At 56.6% G+C, this 20,432-nt stretch overlaps 3 protein-coding genes across 8 annotated transcripts; 2 read left to right on the forward strand and 1 right to left on the reverse strand.

Annotated features, from left to right (window-relative positions):
* The first annotated feature begins 513 nt into the window (after window positions 1-513).
* Window positions 514-8,385, forward strand: ARPC1B (actin related protein 2/3 complex subunit 1B). Its single transcript, XM_071760536.1, has 10 exons — window positions 514-652; window positions 3,423-3,496; window positions 4,114-4,218; window positions 4,904-5,126; window positions 5,682-5,789; window positions 6,102-6,308; window positions 6,548-6,623; window positions 6,703-6,899; window positions 7,549-7,639; window positions 8,106-8,385. The coding sequence occupies exons 2-10, from the start codon at window positions 3,433-3,435 to the stop codon at window positions 8,142-8,144; spliced, it is 1,110 nt and encodes a 369-aa protein (XP_071616637.1). The 5' UTR covers window positions 514-652; window positions 3,423-3,432; the 3' UTR covers window positions 8,145-8,385.
* Window positions 8,386-9,400: 1,015 nt separating this feature from the next.
* PDAP1 (PDGFA associated protein 1) lies at window positions 9,401-17,660 on the reverse strand. Its single transcript, XM_071760537.1, has 6 exons — window positions 17,576-17,660; window positions 15,057-15,148; window positions 13,216-13,323; window positions 12,307-12,428; window positions 11,188-11,339; window positions 9,401-10,294 (listed from the first exon to the last, which is right to left on the reverse strand). The coding sequence occupies exons 1-6, from the start codon at window positions 17,586-17,588 to the stop codon at window positions 10,236-10,238; spliced, it is 546 nt and encodes a 181-aa protein (XP_071616638.1). The 5' UTR covers window positions 17,589-17,660; the 3' UTR covers window positions 9,401-10,235.
* A 187-nt stretch (window positions 17,661-17,847) lies between these two features.
* On the forward strand, window positions 17,848-20,252 carry BUD31 (BUD31 homolog). 6 transcript variants are annotated; one of them, XM_071760749.1, is made up of 5 exons: window positions 17,848-17,956; window positions 18,415-18,582; window positions 19,243-19,365; window positions 19,523-19,689; window positions 19,988-20,252. In XM_071760749.1, exons 2-5 carry the CDS (start codon window positions 18,489-18,491, stop codon window positions 20,036-20,038), a joined length of 435 nt encoding a protein of 144 aa, XP_071616850.1. In that variant the 5' UTR covers window positions 17,848-17,956; window positions 18,415-18,488; the 3' UTR covers window positions 20,039-20,252. The 6 variants fall into 6 exon arrangements, with proteins under 6 accessions (XP_071616850.1, XP_071616849.1, XP_071616852.1 ...); XM_071760748.1 differs by having other exon boundaries at window positions 17,916-18,057; XM_071760751.1 differs by having other exon boundaries at window positions 17,938-18,194.
* The last annotated feature ends 180 nt before the right edge of the window (window positions 20,253-20,432 follow it).

Here is a 20,432-nt window from a genome sequence, read left to right on the forward strand (position 1 = left end):
CCCGGAGAGATGTGTGTCTGAGGGGGTGTCCGCATGCAGCGTGTTCTGTGCCCACAGGCAGCCTGGGCTCGGCTCCCACTGGGCTCGGCGGGATGCAGGAACCAGTGGCTGCGGGTGTCCGGATCCCGGCACCGCGGGGCTCTCCGAGCTGCGGATCTTCCCCGGCCCTGGGACATCTCCCCGGGATGGGCTCCAACCGCAGCCATCACCCCCTGCGGGCCAGCACCGGCGGGCAGGGCACCTCCATCCCCCCAAAACACCTCAGGGAGCCGGGCACCAAGCAACCCTCCCGCTGCAGGAGGGACTGGACGGGGCTCCTTCCCTCCCGGTCGCATCCTTAAGCCCCGGAGCGAGTTGTCCGCATCCCGCCCGGGCTGCCGGCAGCATCGCATCCCGGGGCCGGTGTCCCCTCCACGTGTGGCGATGGCGGAGAGGCCTGGCTCGCAGGCAGGGGCAGGGCGGCCGCCGAGCTGCTTTTGCGCTCCCCCAACGCCCACGTAAGGAAGTGGTTGCATTTCTCGGAGAGGAAAAGGGAAGTCGGGCTGGCTCGGCGGGGCGGACAGCAGCTCCCGCCGCTCGCTCGCTGGGGGCTGCGGTTCGTGTCGACTGCCCAGAGTCCATGAACTGGCCCCTGCCCGCGCTGCCCAGCAAGGTAAGGGACGGGGACACCGCTCTGCCACCCCAGCGCCCGGCGGGGTCTGTCCCGTGGGGGCTGTGGCCGCCACCTCCCCCGGTGTTCACGCCCTGCTTGGAGGGGAGGTGGGGATTGGGGGTCCGGGGGGTGCAGGCAGCGCCTCGCTGCTCCGGGGTTTCGCTGTGGTTTGGGTTTGTTTGGTTTTATTTTTTTCTAGCTTTGGCAGAAAGTTTGAGTTTTATCACTTACCGGAGGCCCGGCGGCTGTGGGGTGGTGGGAAGGGTCCCCGGGCAGGGGTCCTGTGGGTGTCGGTGTGGCAGAGCCAGGGCTGTCCTCAGTGTGTCCTCTCCTCAGTCTGTCTGCTCCTCCTTGGGCTGCCTCCAGCTTTTCCCCGTGTGAGGAAGAGGAAGATCAGAGCTGCCTTCATCTGCCCCGGGGCAGTGATGTCCCCTAGGGCTGGGTTGGCTCCTGGGGAGCCCCAGAGTGATGTTGGGACAGAGGACAAGTGTCCCCGGGCTGGCTGGCAGGAGCTCCGGGGGGTGACACCCCGCACCCCCATGGGGAGCAGAGGGGCTCCCGGGGGCTCGGTGCAGGAGGTCTGGGTGACCACAGTGGCCAGGGACAGCTTCATGGGGTCCTGCGGCTCCCGAGGGGACCATCACAGTGTCCTTGTGCCCGTGGGTGCAAACCCACATCCCGCTGCCCCCCCCCGGCTCGGTAAAACAAAACAAAAAAACAAACAAAAAAAAAACAAACCCAACTCTTCCAGCTGTGGTTCCCTCGCCGGGACCGGGAGGAGCCCCCAGCACTCAACTCCTGCCAAGGGTTGGTTATCTCCTCCAAGGATGTTTCCGAACTGCTTGGCGCCTCGGGGCTGGCCGGGGAGATAACGGAGCTGGGTCGGGTCCCAATCCCACCCTGTCTGCCCCGCTGGAAATGCCCCTTTTCCTCCCTTGAGAGCCTCCGTGCCGAGCAGAGCGATAGCCACAGCCTCTCCGATGCCCTTCCCTGCTGGGAAAGGAGCTGCCGGGCTCCCCGTGGGTCACCCCACGGCTCCAGCAGGGAACTGGCTGTGACCCAGCTGCTGGGGAAAGGAGACAGGAACAGCTTTGGGAAGCGATGGTCCCAAGGGCCAGGAGCCCATCCCTGCTCACCCCGTGCTCCCGTGGTGGCCGGAGGACTGCTCCCTGGCTGAGCCCATCCCTTGGGGGGCTGCTGTTAAATGGAACAGCAAGACCCCCCCGGGGAGGAGAGTCCAGGCCTCTGAGCATCCAAATCAAACAAAAAACACCCCCAGCATTGTTGTTTTCTTGGAGAGTGTTGAGGCATGGAAAGCACCATGGAGTGCCCTGCCTCCCATCCCTCCTCCCCAGGTGCCATTTCATCCGGGTCCCCATATCATCCAGGTCCCCATTCCACAAACTTTTCTGCTCCTCAACTTTTCCAGCACCCCCAGCATCGTCCCCACTCACTGATGGTTTTATTTGGCCCTGGGTGCAGCTCCCGCCACGGGGCTCAGGGTGGAGGCACCCGGTGGCAGTGGCTTTGTCCCCTCCCGTGGGTCCCCCCGTGCAGGATCAGGAGGAATGGGGGTGGGCAGCTGCCTGCTCGGCCATGTCCTTGGCATTGGGGTTTTTGCAGGGACTGCAGGGGATTTTGTCCTGGGGTTTTGGCAGGGGCGTTGTGGCAGGAGGCATTGTGCAGCAGCACTGGGATTTCTCCTCATCCCAAAAGCAGGTGATGGAACTCCACAGATGTTCTTTTCACCAACTCGGGGACAGAAGTTTGCTGGGAGGGACTTTTTTTTTTCCTTCCTCTGTACTCCTCTGAGCTGCCAAAGTAAATGGGAAGCGTTCAGGGAGTTCCCAAAATAGCCAAAGGCAATCTGTGAGCAATCCTCCTCCATCACACCCTGGCGACATGTTCCCCTCCAGCCAGGTCACACCTTGGCCATCAAGGGGCTGCACCTCTGCTCCCAGCTTTGCCCAGCACTGGAGCAGAGGGTCAGGAAGCTGTTGGGTCCTGCAGCACCAGGGCAGTGGGTGGGAGCTGCTGGGAATGGGGTGAGCTCAGCTGGGGAAGGGATTAGTCATGGGGTCTGAGCACATGTAGGGTGGGGTGGGATGGAGGTGCTTCTGTGAGTTTTTGCCTCTTCCTAAGAGATGGGGAAGGAACGAGTAGATCTGGTCCCCCGGGGCTGGTTGGAATGGCTGGAAGGAGGAGGTGCTGCCCATGGCACCCTGGGATGTCTTTGGGGTGCTGGTGCTGGCACCCAGGTCCCCATGTCCCCGTCCCACCAGGCTCCATCTGGCCGGGGCAGGATTACAGGTGTGGTTTGGAAGTCCCTGGAAGTGGTTGCTGCTTCCCATCTGGCTATGGGACACCCATGTGGGACCCAGCTATGGGGTGCCTGGCCATGGGGCACCCAACCCTGACCATCTGGCCATGGGCACCCATCTGGGCCCTCACCACAGGACACTCAGCCTGTGGTGCCCAGCCACGGGGCAGCACCATGGGGGAGATGTTCAGACCCTCCTCACCCCAAAGCTGGACCTCTGAGGCACCCTTCCCCTTGCCTGGGGACACTGAGCTTGGGGACACTGAGCTTGGAAGCCCTCAGGGAAACCCCATCGAGGCAGAGAGGGGACGTGGTGGGCTGCAGCGTGGGGCTGGTCCTGGCAGGAGGGAAGGTTTGGTGGGGCTGGGAGGGGGGGGTCCTGCTGGGGCTTTGTCCCCATGGCCAGAGCAACATCTCCTGATGGCTGCAGGGGTTTCTCCCTGTCCCCAGCCCTGTCACCATGGCCTACCACAGCTTCCTGCTGGAGCCCATCAGCTGCCACGCCTGGAACAAGGACCGGACCCGTAAGTACGGGCAGGGAACCCCATCCCCAAATCCCCAGGGACAGCCCAGAGCTTCCAGTGTCCCAGCTCAACATCCCTGGGGTGTGTTTGAGGAAGCAGGACAGACCATGGACACATTTGGGGGCTGGGATGGAGTTCTCCTGCATCCCCCTGATCCCACTGCTGGGGCAGAACCTGCACGGGAGATTCCAGCTCAGGGTCAGGCAGTGCAGGGTGGGATGGGAGGAGCTCTGGGGAGCGGAGCGGAGCAGAGCAGAGCAGAGTCGGGTGATTCACGGCCCATGGCATTTCCCGGCCTCGGTGCGGGGGATGTGGGAGAGAACAAAAAGGGCTTTCTCTGCTGGGCTGGCTTGCTGGGCAGGCAGGGCAGGATGGAGCTGGACGGGAGCTGAGTGCCTGCAGCCCCATCCTATCCCATCCTACCCCATCCCAACCCCACCCCATCCCTCCCATCCCATCCCACCAGCCCCACAAGACGGGGGGACAGGAGGGCACTGGGCTGGGGGTGTCCAGGGGAGCTTCTCCCTTCCCCACAAAGACAGTTTGCAGGAGCAGGGGCAGCTTCAGGGCAGCATGGGGTGGAGGCTGAGGTTGTCCTGGTTGCTTTCACCCCACAGAGATTGCCCTCTGCCCCAACAATCACGAGGTCCACATCTACCGCAAGGATGGGGCCAAGTGGACCAAAGTCCATGAGCTGAAGGAGCACAACGGGCAGGTGACAGGTGAGTCTGAGCCAGCAGAGGGGAAGGGGACACGGTTGCTGGGTGGCTCTGCCCTGGAGATGGTCCCAGCCCCACTTGGTGACACCAGCAGCTTCTGGGTGGGGGTTGAGCAGTGGGTGGGTGTTGCAGCGAGCCTTCTCTCGGGGACACGGCTCTTCTCCGGGGTTCTCTTGCCGTCCCTCTCCTCAGGCATCTTCATCTCTTGTCCCCTTCTGCTTCTGGGATCATGCCTTTTATTTTGCCCTTCAGCCCCGCCCCTTTCCGGCTGGGGCAGGCCCTAATTATTGGGCACAGCTGGGCCTAAGCTCCCAGTTCATTATTGGTGACACCTGAGGACTTGTGGTTCTCTCTACAGGTGGGAGAGGGAGCATGGCAGAAGGGACCCAGGGGTGAGAAGGGGGAAATGGGAGGGATGGGGAAGAGATGGGAACAAGGTGGAATGAGATTAATCGAGTGGGGTGGGATGGATGGATGGGAGAAGATGGATTGGTGGAAGAGATGGGGTGAGATGGGTTGGGATGGGATGGGGTGGGAGGGATGGGGTGAGGTGATTTGGAGTGGATATGAAGGATATGTTCTGGACACCACCCAGAACAGCTCTGCCAGCATGTGGCCTCCAGCCCTGTGTGACCCCTCTGCATCCCCGTGGCTCCCTGGGCCACCATCCCCACCTTCTGCCTTCCAGGCATTGACTGGGCCCCTGAGAGCAACCGCCTGGTGACGTGTGGGACCGACCGCAACGCCTACGTCTGGACCCTGAAGGGCAACGTCTGGAAACCCACCCTGGTCATCCTGAGGATCAACCGGGCCGCCCGCTGCGTCAAGTGGTCCCCCAAGGAGAACAAATTCGCCGTGGGCAGCGGCTCCAGACTCATCTCCATCTGCTACTTTGAGCAGGAGAATGATTGGTGAGGTCCTGCCAGGGCCTCACTGGGTCTGCCCTGGGGGAGATGGAGGGGAGATGGATGGATGGATGGATGGATGGGGAGATGGATGGATGGATGGATGGATGGGGAGATGGATGGGGAGATGATGGATGGATGGATGGATGGATGGATGGATGGAGAGATGGGGAGATGGATGGAAGGATAGGGAGATGGGGAAACGGATGGATGGATGGATGGATGGATGGATGGATGGATGGATGGATGGATGAATGGATGGATGGGTGGAGAGAAGGTTGGAGAATAGGGACACGGATTGGGAGATAGGGGACCAGAGGAGTTGGATGTGAGACAGGAGGAGATGGGGGAGACCAAGAGGAGCTGGAGGAGGAGGCAGAACAGGAGACAGATTGGGAGATGGAGGGAGTTGCTCCAAACCCTGTTGCTGCAGGCTTGTCACCCAGGGCAGCTCCTGGGGTGCCTGTAGCCCTCACCCCCATCAGCCAGCACTGCAGAAGCCCTGGGGGGCTCCTGGGGGTGACAATACCCCCTACCCAATGCCAAGTGCTCTCCCCACAGGTGGGTCTGCAAGCACATCAAGAAGCCCATCCGCTCCACCGTGCTCAGCCTGGACTGGCACCCCAACAATGTCCTCCTGGCTGCTGGCTCCTGTGACTTCAAGTGCCGGTGAGGAGCAGGGGGGTGGGTGACTGGGGGGGTCCTGAGGTGGGGGGAGGCCCGAGGATGGGTTAGAGTCCCACCCTGGCACAACAGGGAGGTGGTTGAGGGAGCCCAGAGCCCTGGCTTGGAACCACCCCTCTGGGTGCTGCTGGGAGCCAGGGATGAGGCACAGGGGAGATGAAGGGAGGGCTGTGAGGTGCCCCAGGGACCACCCCGATGTCACGGCACCCCATGGGGCTGTGTCAGGGAAACTGAGGCACTCGAGGGTGCAGGGATGCTCAGGGACACACGGCGGGGCTCTCCATCCCCCCCTCCCAGGATCTTCTCAGCCTACATCAAAGAGGTGGAGGAGCGGCCCAGCCCCACGCCCTGGGGCTCCAAGATGCCCTTCGGGGAGCTGATGTTCGAGTCGAGCAGCAGCTGCGGGTGGGTGCACAGCATCTGCTTCTCGGCCAGCGGCACCCGCGTGGCCTGGGTGAGCCACGACAGCACCCTCTGCCTCGCCGATGCCAACAAGAAGATGGCGTAAGCAGAGCTGGGAGGGAGGAGGAGGGAGCTGGGCTGGGCTGTGGGGGTTGAGCCTCCGAACCTACCCAGGGATGGAGACCCCTGGGTTGGGTCAGGTTGGGCGGAGCAGACGCGGGAGGAAGAGGAGGAGGAGGAGGCGGCGGCGCGTCCGCTCCTTGCGCTGCGGTGGCTCCCACCAGTGTCACGAACTGTGCCGGCCTCAGCCCCCCCGCCACCCGAGCCTCTCTCCCTTGCAGTGTCACCTCCCTGTGCACAGAGACCTTGCCTCTCCTGGCTGTCACCTTCATCACCGAGCACAGCCTGGTGGCCGCGGTGAGTGCGCGGGGCGCGGGGCGGGGGCAGCGCGGGGGGCGGGCAGGAAGGTGCTGAGCGAGGCTGCCCCCTCCCCCAGGGCCACGACTGCTGCCCCATGCTTTTCACCTACGAGGAGAACCAGGGGGCTCTGAGCTTCGGGGGGAAGCTGGATGTCCCCAAGCAGAGCTCCCAGCGTGGCCTCACCGCCCGGGAGCGCTTCCAGAACCTGGACAAGAAGGCGAGTTCCGACACCGCCGGGGCCGGGCTGGACACCCTGCACAAGAACAGCATCAGGTGCTGCCTGGGGGCAGGGACAAAGGGGAGGGATGGGCTCGGGTGCGGCACCCACCCCCAAGGGGTGCTTTGGGGTCTTGGCATCCCTTGGCTGCCTGATGTCTGGGTTTGGGAGAGGAGACGTCTCTGGAGCATCTCCTGAGTATCCCTGGACATCCCTGAGTATCCCGTGAGTATCCCTGGGCATAAACTCATGGAATGGTTTGGGTTGGAAGGAACCTTATAGGTCACCTACTCCAACCTCTCTGCCGTGGGCAGGGATGCTCCTCATCCAGACAAGGATGCTCAAGGCTTCATCCAACCTGGCCTTGAACACTTCCAGAGAGGAATTCACAGCTTCCCTGGGCATCCTTGGATGTGTGGGGGGGGAGAAATAGGAGGGATCCAGCCCCAGGATCTGGGACATCCCTGAAGCATTCCTGGAGCATCACTGGGCATCCTTGATTATCCCTGAGCATCCCTGCATGTGTGTGCAGAAGATGGAGGGGGTTAAATCCTGGGGGCTGGGACATCCCTGAACATCTCTGGAGCATCCCTGCCCAAGGGTGGGGGAAAAGGAGGGGTTTGGGCCCCTTCCTGCTCACTGATGACCCGAGGTCTCAGGGGGGCCCTGGGGCTGACCCCCCCTTTGATATTTTGCTCCCCACAGCCAGATCTCAGTGCTGGTGGGTGGGAAGGCCAAGTGCTCCCAGTTCTGCACCACGGGGATGGATGGTGGCATGAGCATCTGGGATGTCAAGGTGAGGTGTCCCCACCCTCCCTCAGTGTCTTCCCCCCCAACCCCAAGGCCGGGAGCACCCAGAGCTGACCCCTCGTTAGCCACAGTGTTAATTGGAACCCCCCCACCCAGCTGCTCTGCAGGTCTTCGGGGTGGTGCTGGGCTCCATCCTGCCCACGGGGGTGGGATCTCCTTTACCCCACAGGGCTGGGGTGGGGTGGAGGGGACACCCCTGGGTGGCACCTTCACCACTCACCATCAGAGGGGAGGTTGGCACCAGCCTCAGGCAGGGATCCAGCTCCCTCTCCTGGCTTGGAAAACGAGTCCAAAACAGCTGGGATTGGGATCTCCTCCTGCCAGGGAGGGGCTGGCATTCAGGGGACAGTTTCTCCCCAAAATCTGTGTCCCCCCCCCTTAGCTCCCCAACCACCTCCAGTTGCCTCGGGAAGCCAAAAGCTGATGAGGAGCAACCTCTCATTTTGTTCCAGAGCCTGGAGTCGGCGCTGAAGGATCTGAAGATCAAATGAAGGAGCCAGCCAGGGAGGGTGTCCCACTGCCAGCCCCCCTGCCTGCTTTGTCCCCAAGCCCTGTGCCACCCCAGCCAGCAGAGATGTCCCCAGCCAGCCCCGGTGGCTGCTCTCACCCAAAGAAAACCCTTTCTTTTTTCTTTTTTATTCCACTATTTTTGTTACCACCCTACCTGATGCTGGTCATTCATCGCTTCAAGAAGCCACAAATAAAGTTGGGCATTTTCCCTGCCTAAAGCAAGTGATTTTTAGTTTTTTTCTTTTTCTTTTTTTTTTTTTTTTTTTTTAATAGTTCAAGGTGAGCAGGGGTGTGACTGCAGCTGCTGTGCCACAGCTCTCGCCTCCATTCTGTTCCCAGCTCCAACAAGGATGAATCAGGAACCTGGGGGAAAAGGGGGCCAAGGGATTGTCATGTTCAGGGGAATCATGTTCTACTTGGAAAAAGTTTTTCCAGCAATTTCTGCACATTCAACTCATCAACAAGTCCCATCCCTCTGCCTTTCCTCACCAGGCATCAGCCCATGGCCTCTCATCACCCACACTTTGCCTGTCTCTTCTGTCCCCATTTCAGCTCCTCCCTCCCGGAGCTGACATTGAGGGCACCTCTCCTGACACCTCTCACAGCACCCCCAGGGTGTTTCCTGTCACAAACCACACCTGGGGGCAGAGCTTTGTCCACCTGTGGAGATGATCCATCATTCCAGCTCCAGGAAAAGGGAAGCTGTCCTCAGGGTGTGAGCAGGTAGCTCGGTGCCATTCCCTGCAGCACATCCCTGGAGCCAGGAGGGGACAGGGTGACACACATCAAACCACAATATTTGTCTCTCCGACTGTCACCTCTCTGACAGCCACTCCCAGAGCTCCGGGAGGTCCCTCTTCTGGGGCTGGATCTCCTCCAGCTTTTGCTGAGCCAGACTGGGAAGCACTGGTGTGCCCTCCCCGGGCTGACATCAGGAGTCCCGCATCGCCTGGGGCACTGCGGGTCTGAGCAGCTCCCGCGGCTCTGCACCCAGACAGGACATGTGACAAGAGGTGACAGTCCCGGGAATGACCTCCTGACACCCTGCAGAGGTTCAACAGCAGCCTGAGGGAACAGCTCTCTCCCCTGAAGCAGGGGGGAAAAGCTTGGGGCCCCCGGGCTGCATCTGCTGCTGGGGCTCCAGCCAAATCCCACCCCCACCAGGCTGTCACTGCACCTCGGGTCTCTGGCTGCCTGTCCACTCGTGTTCCTTTCCACACAGGCAGGCACAAAGCAGTTATGATAATTTACATTTTAATCAGCCAAACATACAAGTTCTCTTGGTTTGGTTTTTTTTTTTTTAAACTTTATCAAGTTTTTTTTTCTTTTTTTTTTTTTTTTTCCATCTGGGTCTGGTACAATTAATGTGGTTTTCTTGTTTTCCTTTAAACAAAGGATGATGTGGTTAAAAACTGGCACTATCCCTACTAAGGAGAAGGCAAAAAAAAAAAAAAAAAAAAAATGAAGAGGAGGGAAAAGGGGGAGACTGGCTGCAAGAAAGGAGGGGTGAAAGTGGGAAGGAACAGCACTCCACATGTCCATGAAGTCAAGCTCCCAGATTACACTGCAACACCCTGCAGCAGAACATGATGGGCCATGTGTCCCACAGGATTCCTCAAGACACCATCCCTCAGGCTCTCACCAGCAAGTCAAAGTTCCCCCTCCCCCATGCCCCACCCCACAATGACCCCACAATCTATTTTCTTGCAATCTAAAATGTGAAGCATCTCCCCTCCCACACAGCTCCCTCCCCCCCCCCCGCCTTGTCCCACCCTTCCCCTCCCCCATCTAGGAGTTCTTAACCCTAAAACCAGCCAAAACATTCAAGTTTCCAAACTGTTACAGAGAATTGCTGTTCAGAATCTGCACCCAAGGCAGCAGCTGCCCCTAACCCCAAATGGAAATCTGCACCAGGATGAAGACAAACACATCGTTGGTGTCTCTTGGGAGGTGGAGGTGACTTGGATGCTGCAGAACACCCTACGTGGCAGTGATGGGATGCAACACGACAGAGTTCCTGGCAGGCACCAGGCACAGTTCCCTGGTGGTTCCTCCTCTTGCCTGTCCTGTGCCTACTTGTTAAGGGATAGTGACTGCAGTCTTTTACCTGCCATGGCTGCTTCGTCTTTTGCTGGGGGAGGAGAAGAAAGAACAGAGGTGTTGTCAGAGGAAATGGCCTCAGGTTGTGCCAGGGGAGGTTTTGATTAAAGGTAAAATTCCCTCACCAAAAGGGTTGTCAAGCACTGGCACAAGCTGCCCAGGGAAGTGGTGGAGTCACCATCCCTGAAGAAGTTTAAAATCCGTGTGGATGTGGCACTTTGGGACAAGGCTCAGTGGTGGCCTTGGCAGTGCTGGGTTACCAGTTGGTGACCTTAATGGTCTTTTAAGACCTGACCCAAAATGGTTCTGATTCTGTATATGAGGGATTGGTGGTGGCCTGTCAGCCCCAGAGACTGGGATCCTGGTGGCAGCAGAAAACAGAAAAAAATCTGACCCTGCCCAGCAATCCCTGGAAGTTCCCCCCTGGAGTTACAAGGAGCAGCTCCTTCCCTGCATGTTCCCTTCTGTCCTTGGCCTCTCTTTAGCATCCACCAAGCTCCCTGCTGGTGACACACAAACTGCTCACTGAGGACATTCTCTGCTCATCAGCTTTCTGGTTCCCAAGCTGAAGAGAAAGTCCATGCAGGGGGGAGAGGAGCCAATTCCCTGGGCAGTTGGGATCCCCAGCAGGCAAAGGAGGGAAATCCCACCCAGGACAAGGAATTCACTCAGCTCCCAGACTGGAGCAAGCACTGCCTGGGAGGAAATCTGAGGACAATGTGGGTAGCAAGGGGGTTCCTGGCCAGATGAGCTTTGTTAGGATGCAACACCTGGACCTGGTTTTGCCAAGAGAAGTTGTAATGACACTCAGCAACCCCAGGCAGTCTCAGATGAGGGATTACCAGGTGCCACATGAGAAATGACACCTCTTGGCACAGCTCATTGCAAAGAGATGCCAGAGGATATGATTCATTACTCTCTAACCTTTTCTTTCTTCTTCTTTCTTTCTGGCAGCTTCTTCCCTTTGCTTCCGGATGATGGCTAACCTGGCCAGATCTGCCTTTGCTTGCTCTGTTTTTCCAGCTAGGTGCATCTTCATGTACCTTTCTTTTGCCTTTTGCTTCTCTATTTCCTCTCTGTTGGAGTGAAACACAGAAGTCAGCACAGAATCCAACCAGAGCTGGGGAGGACTTTGATTAAAGGGGACAAGGTTGGACTGGGGGGGGGGGGTTCTGCCACCAGTTTTCAAGCACAGGTTCTGTCTGCTGCAGGGTCTGAACAGGAGTGACAAGACAGATGATTTCTCCCTTTGTTGAGCTGAAGGACAGACACACAGTGAGGTCACACAGCACCAGGGTGTGTTCTCCTCATCCTCACCCTCTCACAGGTGGGTTTCTGTTGGAGCAATCTACCCCAAGCCAGCTTAAATCCTTCACTCTGAAACTCTCCCTTGCTAAATGCAACCAGATTAAATGTTGGCTCTCATCTCGTTCATCTGCTCAGACAAAAATTTCCCTGGGACCCCTGGAATCAGGGAAACTGCTGCCTGCCACCCAGGCACCTTCTGCAGCACCCCTGGTTAATGGATTTTGGTTAGGTCTCACATTTGGTGTGAAAGTCCAGGAAAGGAATGACCTACACCTGCCCCACAGCACCAAACTTCACTTTTCCAGTGCCCCCAACCCAGCTGCCTGGCTCTAGGATGGTCACAGCTACTCCCAGAGGAGAGAAACCTGTAGTGAAACGAGGCAATCAGGTGTCACTAATTACCAGGTAGTGGGCATCAGCTTGTGTTAAGCCCACCTGTGCCTGATCAGGGCAGGCCCCAACTGTGCATGAGCAGGATTAGAGGGCCAATAAAAGGCCCTAATCAGGCACAGGTGGGTTTAACACAAGCTGATGCCCACTACCTGGTAATTAGTGGCACCTGGTTGCCTCATTGCCTCATTTCACTACAGAAAGGTTTGTGAGGGGACATTTTGAACCCCCCCAAGTCCTGCCCACAACCTTCCTGAGCTTCCCTGAAACCCCAAGGCATCCACAGGAGGGAAAAACCTCCCCAGCAGCAGCAGGAGGAGGGATGAATCCCAGCAGGACACTCACCTCTCTCGTCGGGAGAGCTCCTTTGGCCCATCCAGGTCCAGCTGAGAGACTTTTTTGGTTGTCTGGATGACCCTGTTGGGGTTCTCTATGTCTATCAACCCTTCCACTCCTTTGCGCTTTTGCTGAGGGTGCAGAACAAGAGGGAGGTTAAGGAGCAGCCCCACCCCCAGCACAGCTGCATCAGAGATCACCCCAAAAGGGAATTCCAGGACCTCTTCACTGCCAGACAGCAAAATAAATCATGTAAGAACCAAGATTTAGCCTCCCAGGCACCCACAGCATTTTGTTTTATTAAATTTTCTTGCTTGTGCACTTCACTTGTAAATTCATTTCATTGCATTTAATTTCATTTATTTCATTTCATTTCATTATTGAATTTAATTTTTTGCATTTCATTTAATATCATTATTGAGTTTAATTTACTGCATTTCATTTAATTTCATTCAATTCCATTATTGAATTTAATTTTTTGCATTTCATTTAATTTCATTATTGAATTTAATTTACTGCTTTTTATTTAATTTCATTCAATTTCATTTATTGAATTTCATTTATTGCATTTCAGTTCATTATTGAATTTCATTTACTGCATTTCATTTCATTTAATTTCATGCAATTTCATAATTGAATTTGATTTATTACATGATTTGATTTCCTTGCATTCCTTGCATTGCATTCCTTGCACTACATTCCTTGCATTTAATTTATTTTCATTTATTTAAATTTAAGTGCATTGCATTCATTGCATTTAATTTAATTGCATTTCATAATGCAGTCAAGCTTTTTTGGCTCCTAAAAAGATTTCTTCCATAAAAATTTGGCTGCAGGGAGCTCTCAGAGAACTGGGAGTCAAGAGCACAAATCCCTCTCGTGCCACAAGAGCCTGGATGAGGCAAAGGAGTTCAGTACCTGATAATCCTCATCATCCTCATCACTCTCATCTGAATCTAAAGATTTCTTCTCCTTTTTTGGGTCCCCTGTTGCTCCCTCACCTCCTTCTTCTTGCTCCTCTTCTTCCTACAAAACCACAGGAAACGAGAGAAGATGAAAATGTCACAAAACCTCCCAAATGCAGCAGTGACTCCTCAGGGAGCTCGTTCTGGAGGGATGAGAGGCAGCTCTGGTGTCCCTCAGGTGTCCCTGATGCCACCTCCTGCCTAAGGGGCATCACCCTGAACACCTCTGCAGCAGGCCAGGAAAATTATTGTGAAAAACACTTTATTTTCCCCAAAAGGGAAGATCTCCAGGAGAAATCCTGCCCCAGGCTGCCAGTGCTCAGTGTCTCAGGGACTGGGAACTCCACTGATGTGGTGCTGAGATGGATCCCAGCCCAGAGCTGGATACAAAACTGACAGGGAAAAGCAAATGGACAAGGACCAAGCACAAAATCCAAGGAATCAGAGCCTGCACCAGGCAGAACTCTAGGAATTAATTTGTAAATCATTTAAAGGTTAAGATTAGAAGAACCAGCACAGGTGTGGACAGCTTGCTTTGCCCTCACCAGATCAACTGGCAAAGGGGATGAGCTCCAGGCAGGAAGAGGAATAATTCTCTTAATTGTTGGTTTTTTTTTTAAGCTCTCACTAATGGAAGAGTGGGAGGTGCAACCATGACTACATGGATTACTACAAAAAATAAAAAAAAAAAGAAGGAATCCTTCTCCTAGAGCAGTTTTCTGGTTTGTTTTTAAACCAGGCAGACATTTCCTGGGGGTCCCCTTGTCCTGCTCCATGTCCAGTTGGTGTTTTTATGACAACTCTGAAGGTTGTGACTGGCATTCCACTGGCAGGAGTTGGAATCCTGCTGGAAAACAGGATCAGCCCCATCAAGTGGCCCCATCAGAATTCAGAAAGCTGCAATGAAACCCAAGAAAGTGGAACCAGAGAAGGGGGTTCTACTTCAGAAGAAGAAATCCAACCCAAAGTTGGAATATTTGTGCACCACAGAATTGTCCTGAGACATTAAAAAGGAGTCAACAGCATGGCTCAGACCTGCTTGTGAGGGTTATCTCCTTCTGGGAGGAATTAATCAGTATTAATCAGGAATTAATCAGTATTAATTATCCTCAGTGGTGGGAGGCTTCAGCTGCAGCAGTGGCTTTGGGCTTAGGCAGCACTTCCAGAAAGTCACAAAACCAGCAGGAAGAGTGGCACTGGGGCTGCAGGAATCTGGGAATGAAGAGAGTAAGGACTGCAAAAAGCAGCCACAGCTCTCCAGACACCAGTGGAGCAGGGGAGGGGAGCTCCTGCACTCCTGTCTGGGACACAGAAACGAGCCCAAAAAAGGATTCATGCCAGAAAACTGTTATTTCTCCCTACAGGTCAGGGGCAAACAAGAAACTCGTGTATAGGAAAAAGTCAAGGGGTTTGAAGTCTTTTAAGTCTTGAAGAGAAAGAGGGAAATTATAGTAACACCAATATTCAGTGAGAGGTGAAGATGTGACCCCTCTTCCTACACAGCCAAGCTGCAGAGCATGAGTAAATAAAAATAAAATAAATAAAAAATCAGCTGATACTGGAGACCAGCACGATGAGATATGGGGGAAAAATCTGTGCAGAGCTGCTGCCTCATCATCCTCCCTTCTCTGAACCCTCAAACTGAGGACTTGGCCTCAGTTCTGTGAGGAACCAGACTGGGGCACACTCTGCAGCCTGCCTCAGGATCCACACTGCAGTCCCTGACAGAACCAGAACCACTGAGCTGCACTTCTGGTTTGGGGCAGGAAGCACAGAACATGGTCCCACACATACCCTTGCCTTCTGCTTTTCTGCTTGGAGCTGGGCATCAATCTCCTCTGGACTTGTGTACTGCCTGGCTCGGCCTTTGTGGCCTCCTTTTCTACCTGGAGATAAAAAAAAATATATAAAAATCAATAAATGGTTTAGTGGCAAACTTCCAGAAAGGTTTCCTCCTCCTGCAAGCCTCTGGATTTTCAGTGAAGATAAGACAAACCCAAACAGCTCCTCTGCTAGAATCTACAATAAAAAAAAAGGACACAGCCTGAGTGAAAAACTCCAGGAATTTGGGGTGAGTTACACAGAGAACTCCTGCAGACCTGGGACACCCCCTTTCCCTCGTCTATTCCCTTCCTGGTTGGTTTTCCACATTTCCTGAGCACAGGAAAGCTCCAACCCCTCCTTCCTGAGCACCTCCCCTAGGGCTGTGCCAAGGGAAGAGGAGGAAGCTCATTGGCTCCAAGCTTTGGGAATGGAACCGGGAGCTGAGGGAGCCTCCATCTTTTCCTGCTTTATGAGGGAAAGAAAAAAAATACAAACAAACCAACCCAAAGCTCTTGGGACTGGGAACTCAGCTCAGCTGGCCAAGGGGTGAGAAATTTTGGGGATTAATGAGTTGCTGAAGTAATTAATGCTTCCCTGGAGGGAGGAGAGGAGAAGCCCCCTGCACCCCCCACGGGTCACCAGTGGGTGGTGAGGAGGGCTGAGGGGATTTTCCTTCCCCACCCTGGGGAGTTCTGGCAGAACCTTCAGCTTCTCCTGATCAGTTCAGGAGCTCAGAGCTGAACTCTCAGGTTTTAGTTCAGCTGTGGAATAAAAGACCCCACAAACCCCACCACGGAGCCTTACAGAGCCCCTGGAGAGGTTTTTTTTTTGGTTTTTTCCTCACAGGAAAAGCCCAGATCCTTCCCTCCAGACCCAGGAATCAAGCTGGGGGAGGGATTTTGACATGGGGGTGGAGAGAGAGGAGAAGGGGAAATTGGTTTAAAACTTGAAGAGGAGAGATTTAGGTTGAACATTAGGGAAAAAAATATTTAATTAGAGGGTGGTCAGACACTGGAAGAGGCTGCCCAAAGAAGCTGTGGCTGCCCCATCCCTGGAAGTGTTGAAGGTTGGATGGAGCTTGGAGCACTCTGGGCTGTGGGAGGTGTCCCTGCCCATGCAGGGGGTGGAATTGGATCCTTGGAGCTTTTGGGTCCTTTCCAACCCAAACCATTCCATAATTCTATGAAACCAGTCCCATAACAACATCTCTTACTCTCTTGCTTCCCATCTCCAGTTTACACCCAGCAAATGCCAAAGTCCACTCCACACCAAACCAACTCTGACTGCCAGGGGCACAGAGCCCTCTGCTCCCAAGAAGCCAAAAAACCTCCGAAGCAAAGATTTAAAACACTGCAAGGGAACAGAGAGCTGGAAATCCCCCGTTCCAGGGCAGTGCAGCAGGGCTGGAACCCAACCCAGCAAGGCTGGAACCCCCCCTGCTCTCTGCTCTCACAAATCCCACACCAAAGCTTCAGCCCCATCCAAAAAAAAAAAAAACAAAAAAAACCAAAAGAAAAACCAAAATACCACACAAACCCCAAAGTGCTCCCAGAAAAACCTCAGCAGAGGCAGATTGGGTGCTGAAGCGTGGGAAATAAAGGTGATGAAACCAAGTGGAGCAAACCACGGGGCAGGTGAGTGAGGAAGGGCCGGGTTCCCCCTGCTGTGTGGGGCTGGGGACGCTGGCCCAGGAGGAGCCCATTATGCAGACGGTGGCTCTGGAGAAGGTTCTGGGTGGCTCCAGCTCAGCCCGGTCGGTCCCTCCTCGCTTCTCCTTAATCACCCAGCAAGTCGGTACCTGCTCCCCAACACCCAGATGCGGCGCTGCCGGAACCACATGAAAGGAACCGCGTTTGGAGCCCCCATCCCGAACCGCCCGAACCCTCTGCCCGGATCCGGCCCCGACACTGAACCAGCCCCCCTGGGAAAGGCCAGGAACCCCCTGGAGCCCCCGCTCCCCGTGTTCCCAGCTCCGCCCCGGTGGAACCGGCTGCAGTTCCCAGCCCGGCGGGGAGCACATGGAACCCAAAGGGCTCCCGGGCCTGATGGGTGGCTGGGGGGGGGGGAAAGGTCCCGGACACCCCCGGGAGCCGCTGCAATCCCCTGGGGGACACAGAGCGGGACCCCCGGCTCTGAGAAAAAAATCGCGATGTCTCGGGGAGGAGGGGGCGGCTCCCCCGGAGCCCTCCCGGAGCGGCCTGGGGGGAGGAAACCGAGGCCCCGGCCACAGTCAGAAGGGGAGAGCAGCGAGGGGACCCCCACCCCCGGTCCCCGCGGGGCAGAAGGAGGCAGAAGAGCTCGGGCCCCATCCCCAGCGCTGGGGAAAGGAGGGAAAGGGGGGGAAAGGGACGGAAGGGCCCTTCCCTCAGGCCCGGGAGCGGGCACCGCGTCCTGCCCGCCTCAGCCCAGAGGCGGCGGGGCTGTTGGGCGCTCTGCCCCGCACCCCGGGCCCTCCTCAGCCGCCTCCCCGCTCTCCTCCCGCCCCTCACCTCCTTTCGGCATCGCGGCGGCGATGGCGGCTGCAGCGCGGCCCCCCCGGCCCCCTCCCGCTGACCCGGAACCGGAACCGGCCCCACCCCCACGCGTGGCCCTTGGGCTGCCGCCCCGTCACCGCGGCCCCGCGAGGACCCCTCCGTGGGGCTGCCCGAGGCGCTGCCTGCCCCCCGGTACTCCCGTCCCGTCCCGTCCCGTCCCCCCCCCGCAGAGAGGAGCGGAACCGATTCCCCCCCTCTCCGCTCTTCCCCGGACTAGGCGGGGGCTCCCCCGCACGAAGGGGTTTTTCTTCAGGCACTGAGCGGTCAGCCCAGAAGGGCGGGGCCACGGGGAGAGAGGCCCCGCGTCTGCGCGGAAGCGGCGGCTGCGCCCCGGAGGTGAGGGGGGAACCGGGTCGGTACCGGGCCGGGAGCAGGGCCGGGGCTTCTCCTCTCCGCTGCCAGCACCGCCCGAGCCCCGGAGGATTTGCTGGGGACGGGTGGAGCGGCCTCATCCCGGTTTTCCGTCGGGGGGAGGGGGGGGGGGGGGGGGGGGGCTGTTGCCTTAGGGTGGCCCGGGCCGGGCCGGGGCGGGGTTCGCTTCGCTTTGCTGAGGAGCAAAGGAGGATTCGTGGCGGTGAGGAGGCTGCAGCCGCACCCCGGGCCCTGAGGGAGAGGGTGGAGGGGGCTGGGAACAACCTGAGCGGGGGGGAAGTGTCCCTGCCCGTGCGGGGCCTTGAACTCGAGCTGATCTCTAAGGTCCCTCCCCAGCCAGACCCCTCAGGGATCTTCCGCAGGGGCGCAGAAACCTCCAGAGAAATCTCTTAGCTCCTTTCCTTTTGGGTTTTTTTCCTCAGGACTCTGAGGCACCCGCACACCCGAGTGCAGGAAAACCCCCATCCCACCCCCTCCCCTCTCCCCTCCCTCAGCGATGCCCAAGGTGAAGAGGAGCAGGAAGCCTCCCCCGGATGGGTGGGAGCTGATCGAGCCCACCCTGGATGAGCTGGATCAGAAGATGAGGGAAGGTGAGAAACAGAGCTGGGGGGCTGCAGCAGGGCTGGGGGGGCTGCAGCAGGGCTGGGGGGGGCTGCAGGGATGTGGCCCCCAAAGCAGCAAAGCCTCAGGGCTGTTCAGGGCACTCCCTGGTGTGAGGACAGAGGGGCTGCTCCTGTCTGAGTCTCTGCTCTGGGCTGAGCAGCCATGAAGTCACCTCACATCCCAGTGCAGCTCAGGTCATCCCTCATCTTTCTTTTTCTATTTTCCTTCCCAAAAGCAGCTGTTCCAGGGCAGGTCCTTTCCTTTGAGTCTTCTCCCATTAGGTTTTTTTATATCTGTAACAAATTAAAGGGAAATGGTTTAAAACTTGCAGAAGGGAGATTTAGGTTGGATGTTAGGAAAAAAAAAATTTAATTAGAGGGTGGTGAGACACTGGAAGAGGCTGCCCAGAGAAGCTGTGGCTGCCCCTTCCCTGGAAGCGTTGCCCCAGGTTGGATGAGGCTTGGAGCACCCTGAGCTGGTGGGAGGTGTCCCTGCCCATGCAGGGGGGTTGGAGCTGGATGAGCTTTAAGGTCCCTTCCAACCCAAAGCATTCTATGATTAAATTTATGAACATTCTGGGAATGTTTTATTGCCAAGAGACTTGAGGCATTAAGTTGTTCACCTGACCCCTGGTGTCTGTGTTCCAGCGGAGACGGAGCCACACGAAGGGAAGAGGAAGGTGGAATCCCTTTGGCCCATCTTCAGGATCCATCACCAGAAAACACGTTACATCTTTGACCTCTTCTATAAAAGAAAAGCCATCAGCAGAGGTGAGGAATGCAGACCTGTCACCCGGGGAGGGCTGTGGGTGTGGCTGTGGGTGTGGAGGGCAGATGGAGGGAAGGTGGTGGCTGCCTGGGTTGAGCTGCTGTAGTTACTACAGGTAGTAACTCCTGATGAGTCTCTGGTGTGTCTGCTCCTCTCCAGAGCTCTATGAGTACTGCATCAAGGAGGGCTATGCTGACAAGAACCTGATTGCCAAGTGGAAGAAGCAGGGCTATGAGAACCTCTGCTGCCTGCGCTGCATCCAGACCCGGGACACCAACTTCGGCACCAACTGCATCTGCAGGGTCCCCAAGAGCAAGCTGGAAGTGGTAAGGGTTTGGCATCCTCTTTGTGTCTGGATGGGGTCTGACTCCTCCCAGGTCAGCAGAGCAGCTAGTGTTGTTCTTTTGGGTCATTTCCCCTAGTTTTAATGATTTCTGTCTTTGCTGCTCGAGTTGTTACCCGGTTGGTTCTAAAGTTCCGGTTGACTTTAGCACAAAGTTGTTTAAAATCATGAAAACCAAAAGAAAAGGGGAGGGTAGGACTCTCCCCCCAGAGCTGGAGGCCTGGGGCTGCTCTCTGCTCCCCCAGCAGGGCTCAGCTCCCCTGCTCCTGTCTCTTTTCCAGGGCAGGATCATCGAGTGCACACACTGTGGCTGCCGGGGCTGCTCGGGGTGAGGCTGCCAGGAGCTGCTTTGGGAATTCTGAGGGATCACATCCTGCCCCATGGACTCTGAGCCACGCTTTCAGCCCCTTCCTGTGGGATGAGCATTGCCCTGTAGCAATCAAACCAGCAGGGTGTTCACTGGGATGGTGTGTACAGGGAGGGGTGGGTTGGAGAAGCTTTTGTTTTGCCCTGGATTATTTTAAAATAAAGTCTGACCTCCTGAGAGTGGTGGCATCCTCTGTAGAAACATCTCCCTGCCCCTTCCTCCTGCTGGGGGGTGGGTGGAGGTTGCTCTGAGGTTGTTTTTAAACCAGCTCTTGTCCTTCTTCCTCAACAAAATGAATTTAAGTTGTTTGGAAATAAGAGTTCTCCAGTATCCACTTTGCTTCTGGCTCTCCCCTGCTC

The sequence above is a fragment of the Heliangelus exortis genome, chromosome 17 (assembly GCF_036169615.1).
Source record: "Heliangelus exortis chromosome 17, bHelExo1.hap1, whole genome shotgun sequence".
Taxonomy (NCBI): Eukaryota; Metazoa; Chordata; class Aves; order Apodiformes; family Trochilidae; genus Heliangelus; species Heliangelus exortis.

Coding starts and splice junctions, on each gene's coding strand:
- ARPC1B (XM_071760536.1), top strand. CDS start 3,433: ATGGCCTACCACAGCTTCCTGCTGGAGCCCATCAGCTGCCACGCCTGG. Junction 3,497..4,113: donor CTGGAACAAGGACCGGACCC/GTAAGTACGGGC, acceptor TTCACCCCACAG/AGATTGCCCTCTGCCCCAAC. Junction 5,127..5,681: donor TTTGAGCAGGAGAATGATTG/GTGAGGTCCTGC, acceptor CTCTCCCCACAG/GTGGGTCTGCAAGCACATCA.
- PDAP1 (XM_071760537.1), bottom strand. Junction 11,340..12,306: donor GAGCTCTCCCGACGAGAGAG/GTGAGTGTCCTG, acceptor TCACTCCAACAG/AGAGGAAATAGAGAAGCAAA. Junction 10,295..11,187: donor GAAAGAAGAAGAAAGAAAAG/GTTAGAGAGTAA, acceptor CTCCTCCCCCAG/CAAAAGACGAAGCAGCCATG.
- BUD31 (XM_071760749.1), top strand. CDS start 18,489: ATGCCCAAGGTGAAGAGGAGCAGGAAGCCTCCCCCGGATGGGTGGGAG. Junction 18,583..19,242: donor GGATCAGAAGATGAGGGAAG/GTGAGAAACAGA, acceptor TCTGTGTTCCAG/CGGAGACGGAGCCACACGAA. Junction 19,366..19,522: donor AAGAAAAGCCATCAGCAGAG/GTGAGGAATGCA, acceptor GCTCCTCTCCAG/AGCTCTATGAGTACTGCATC.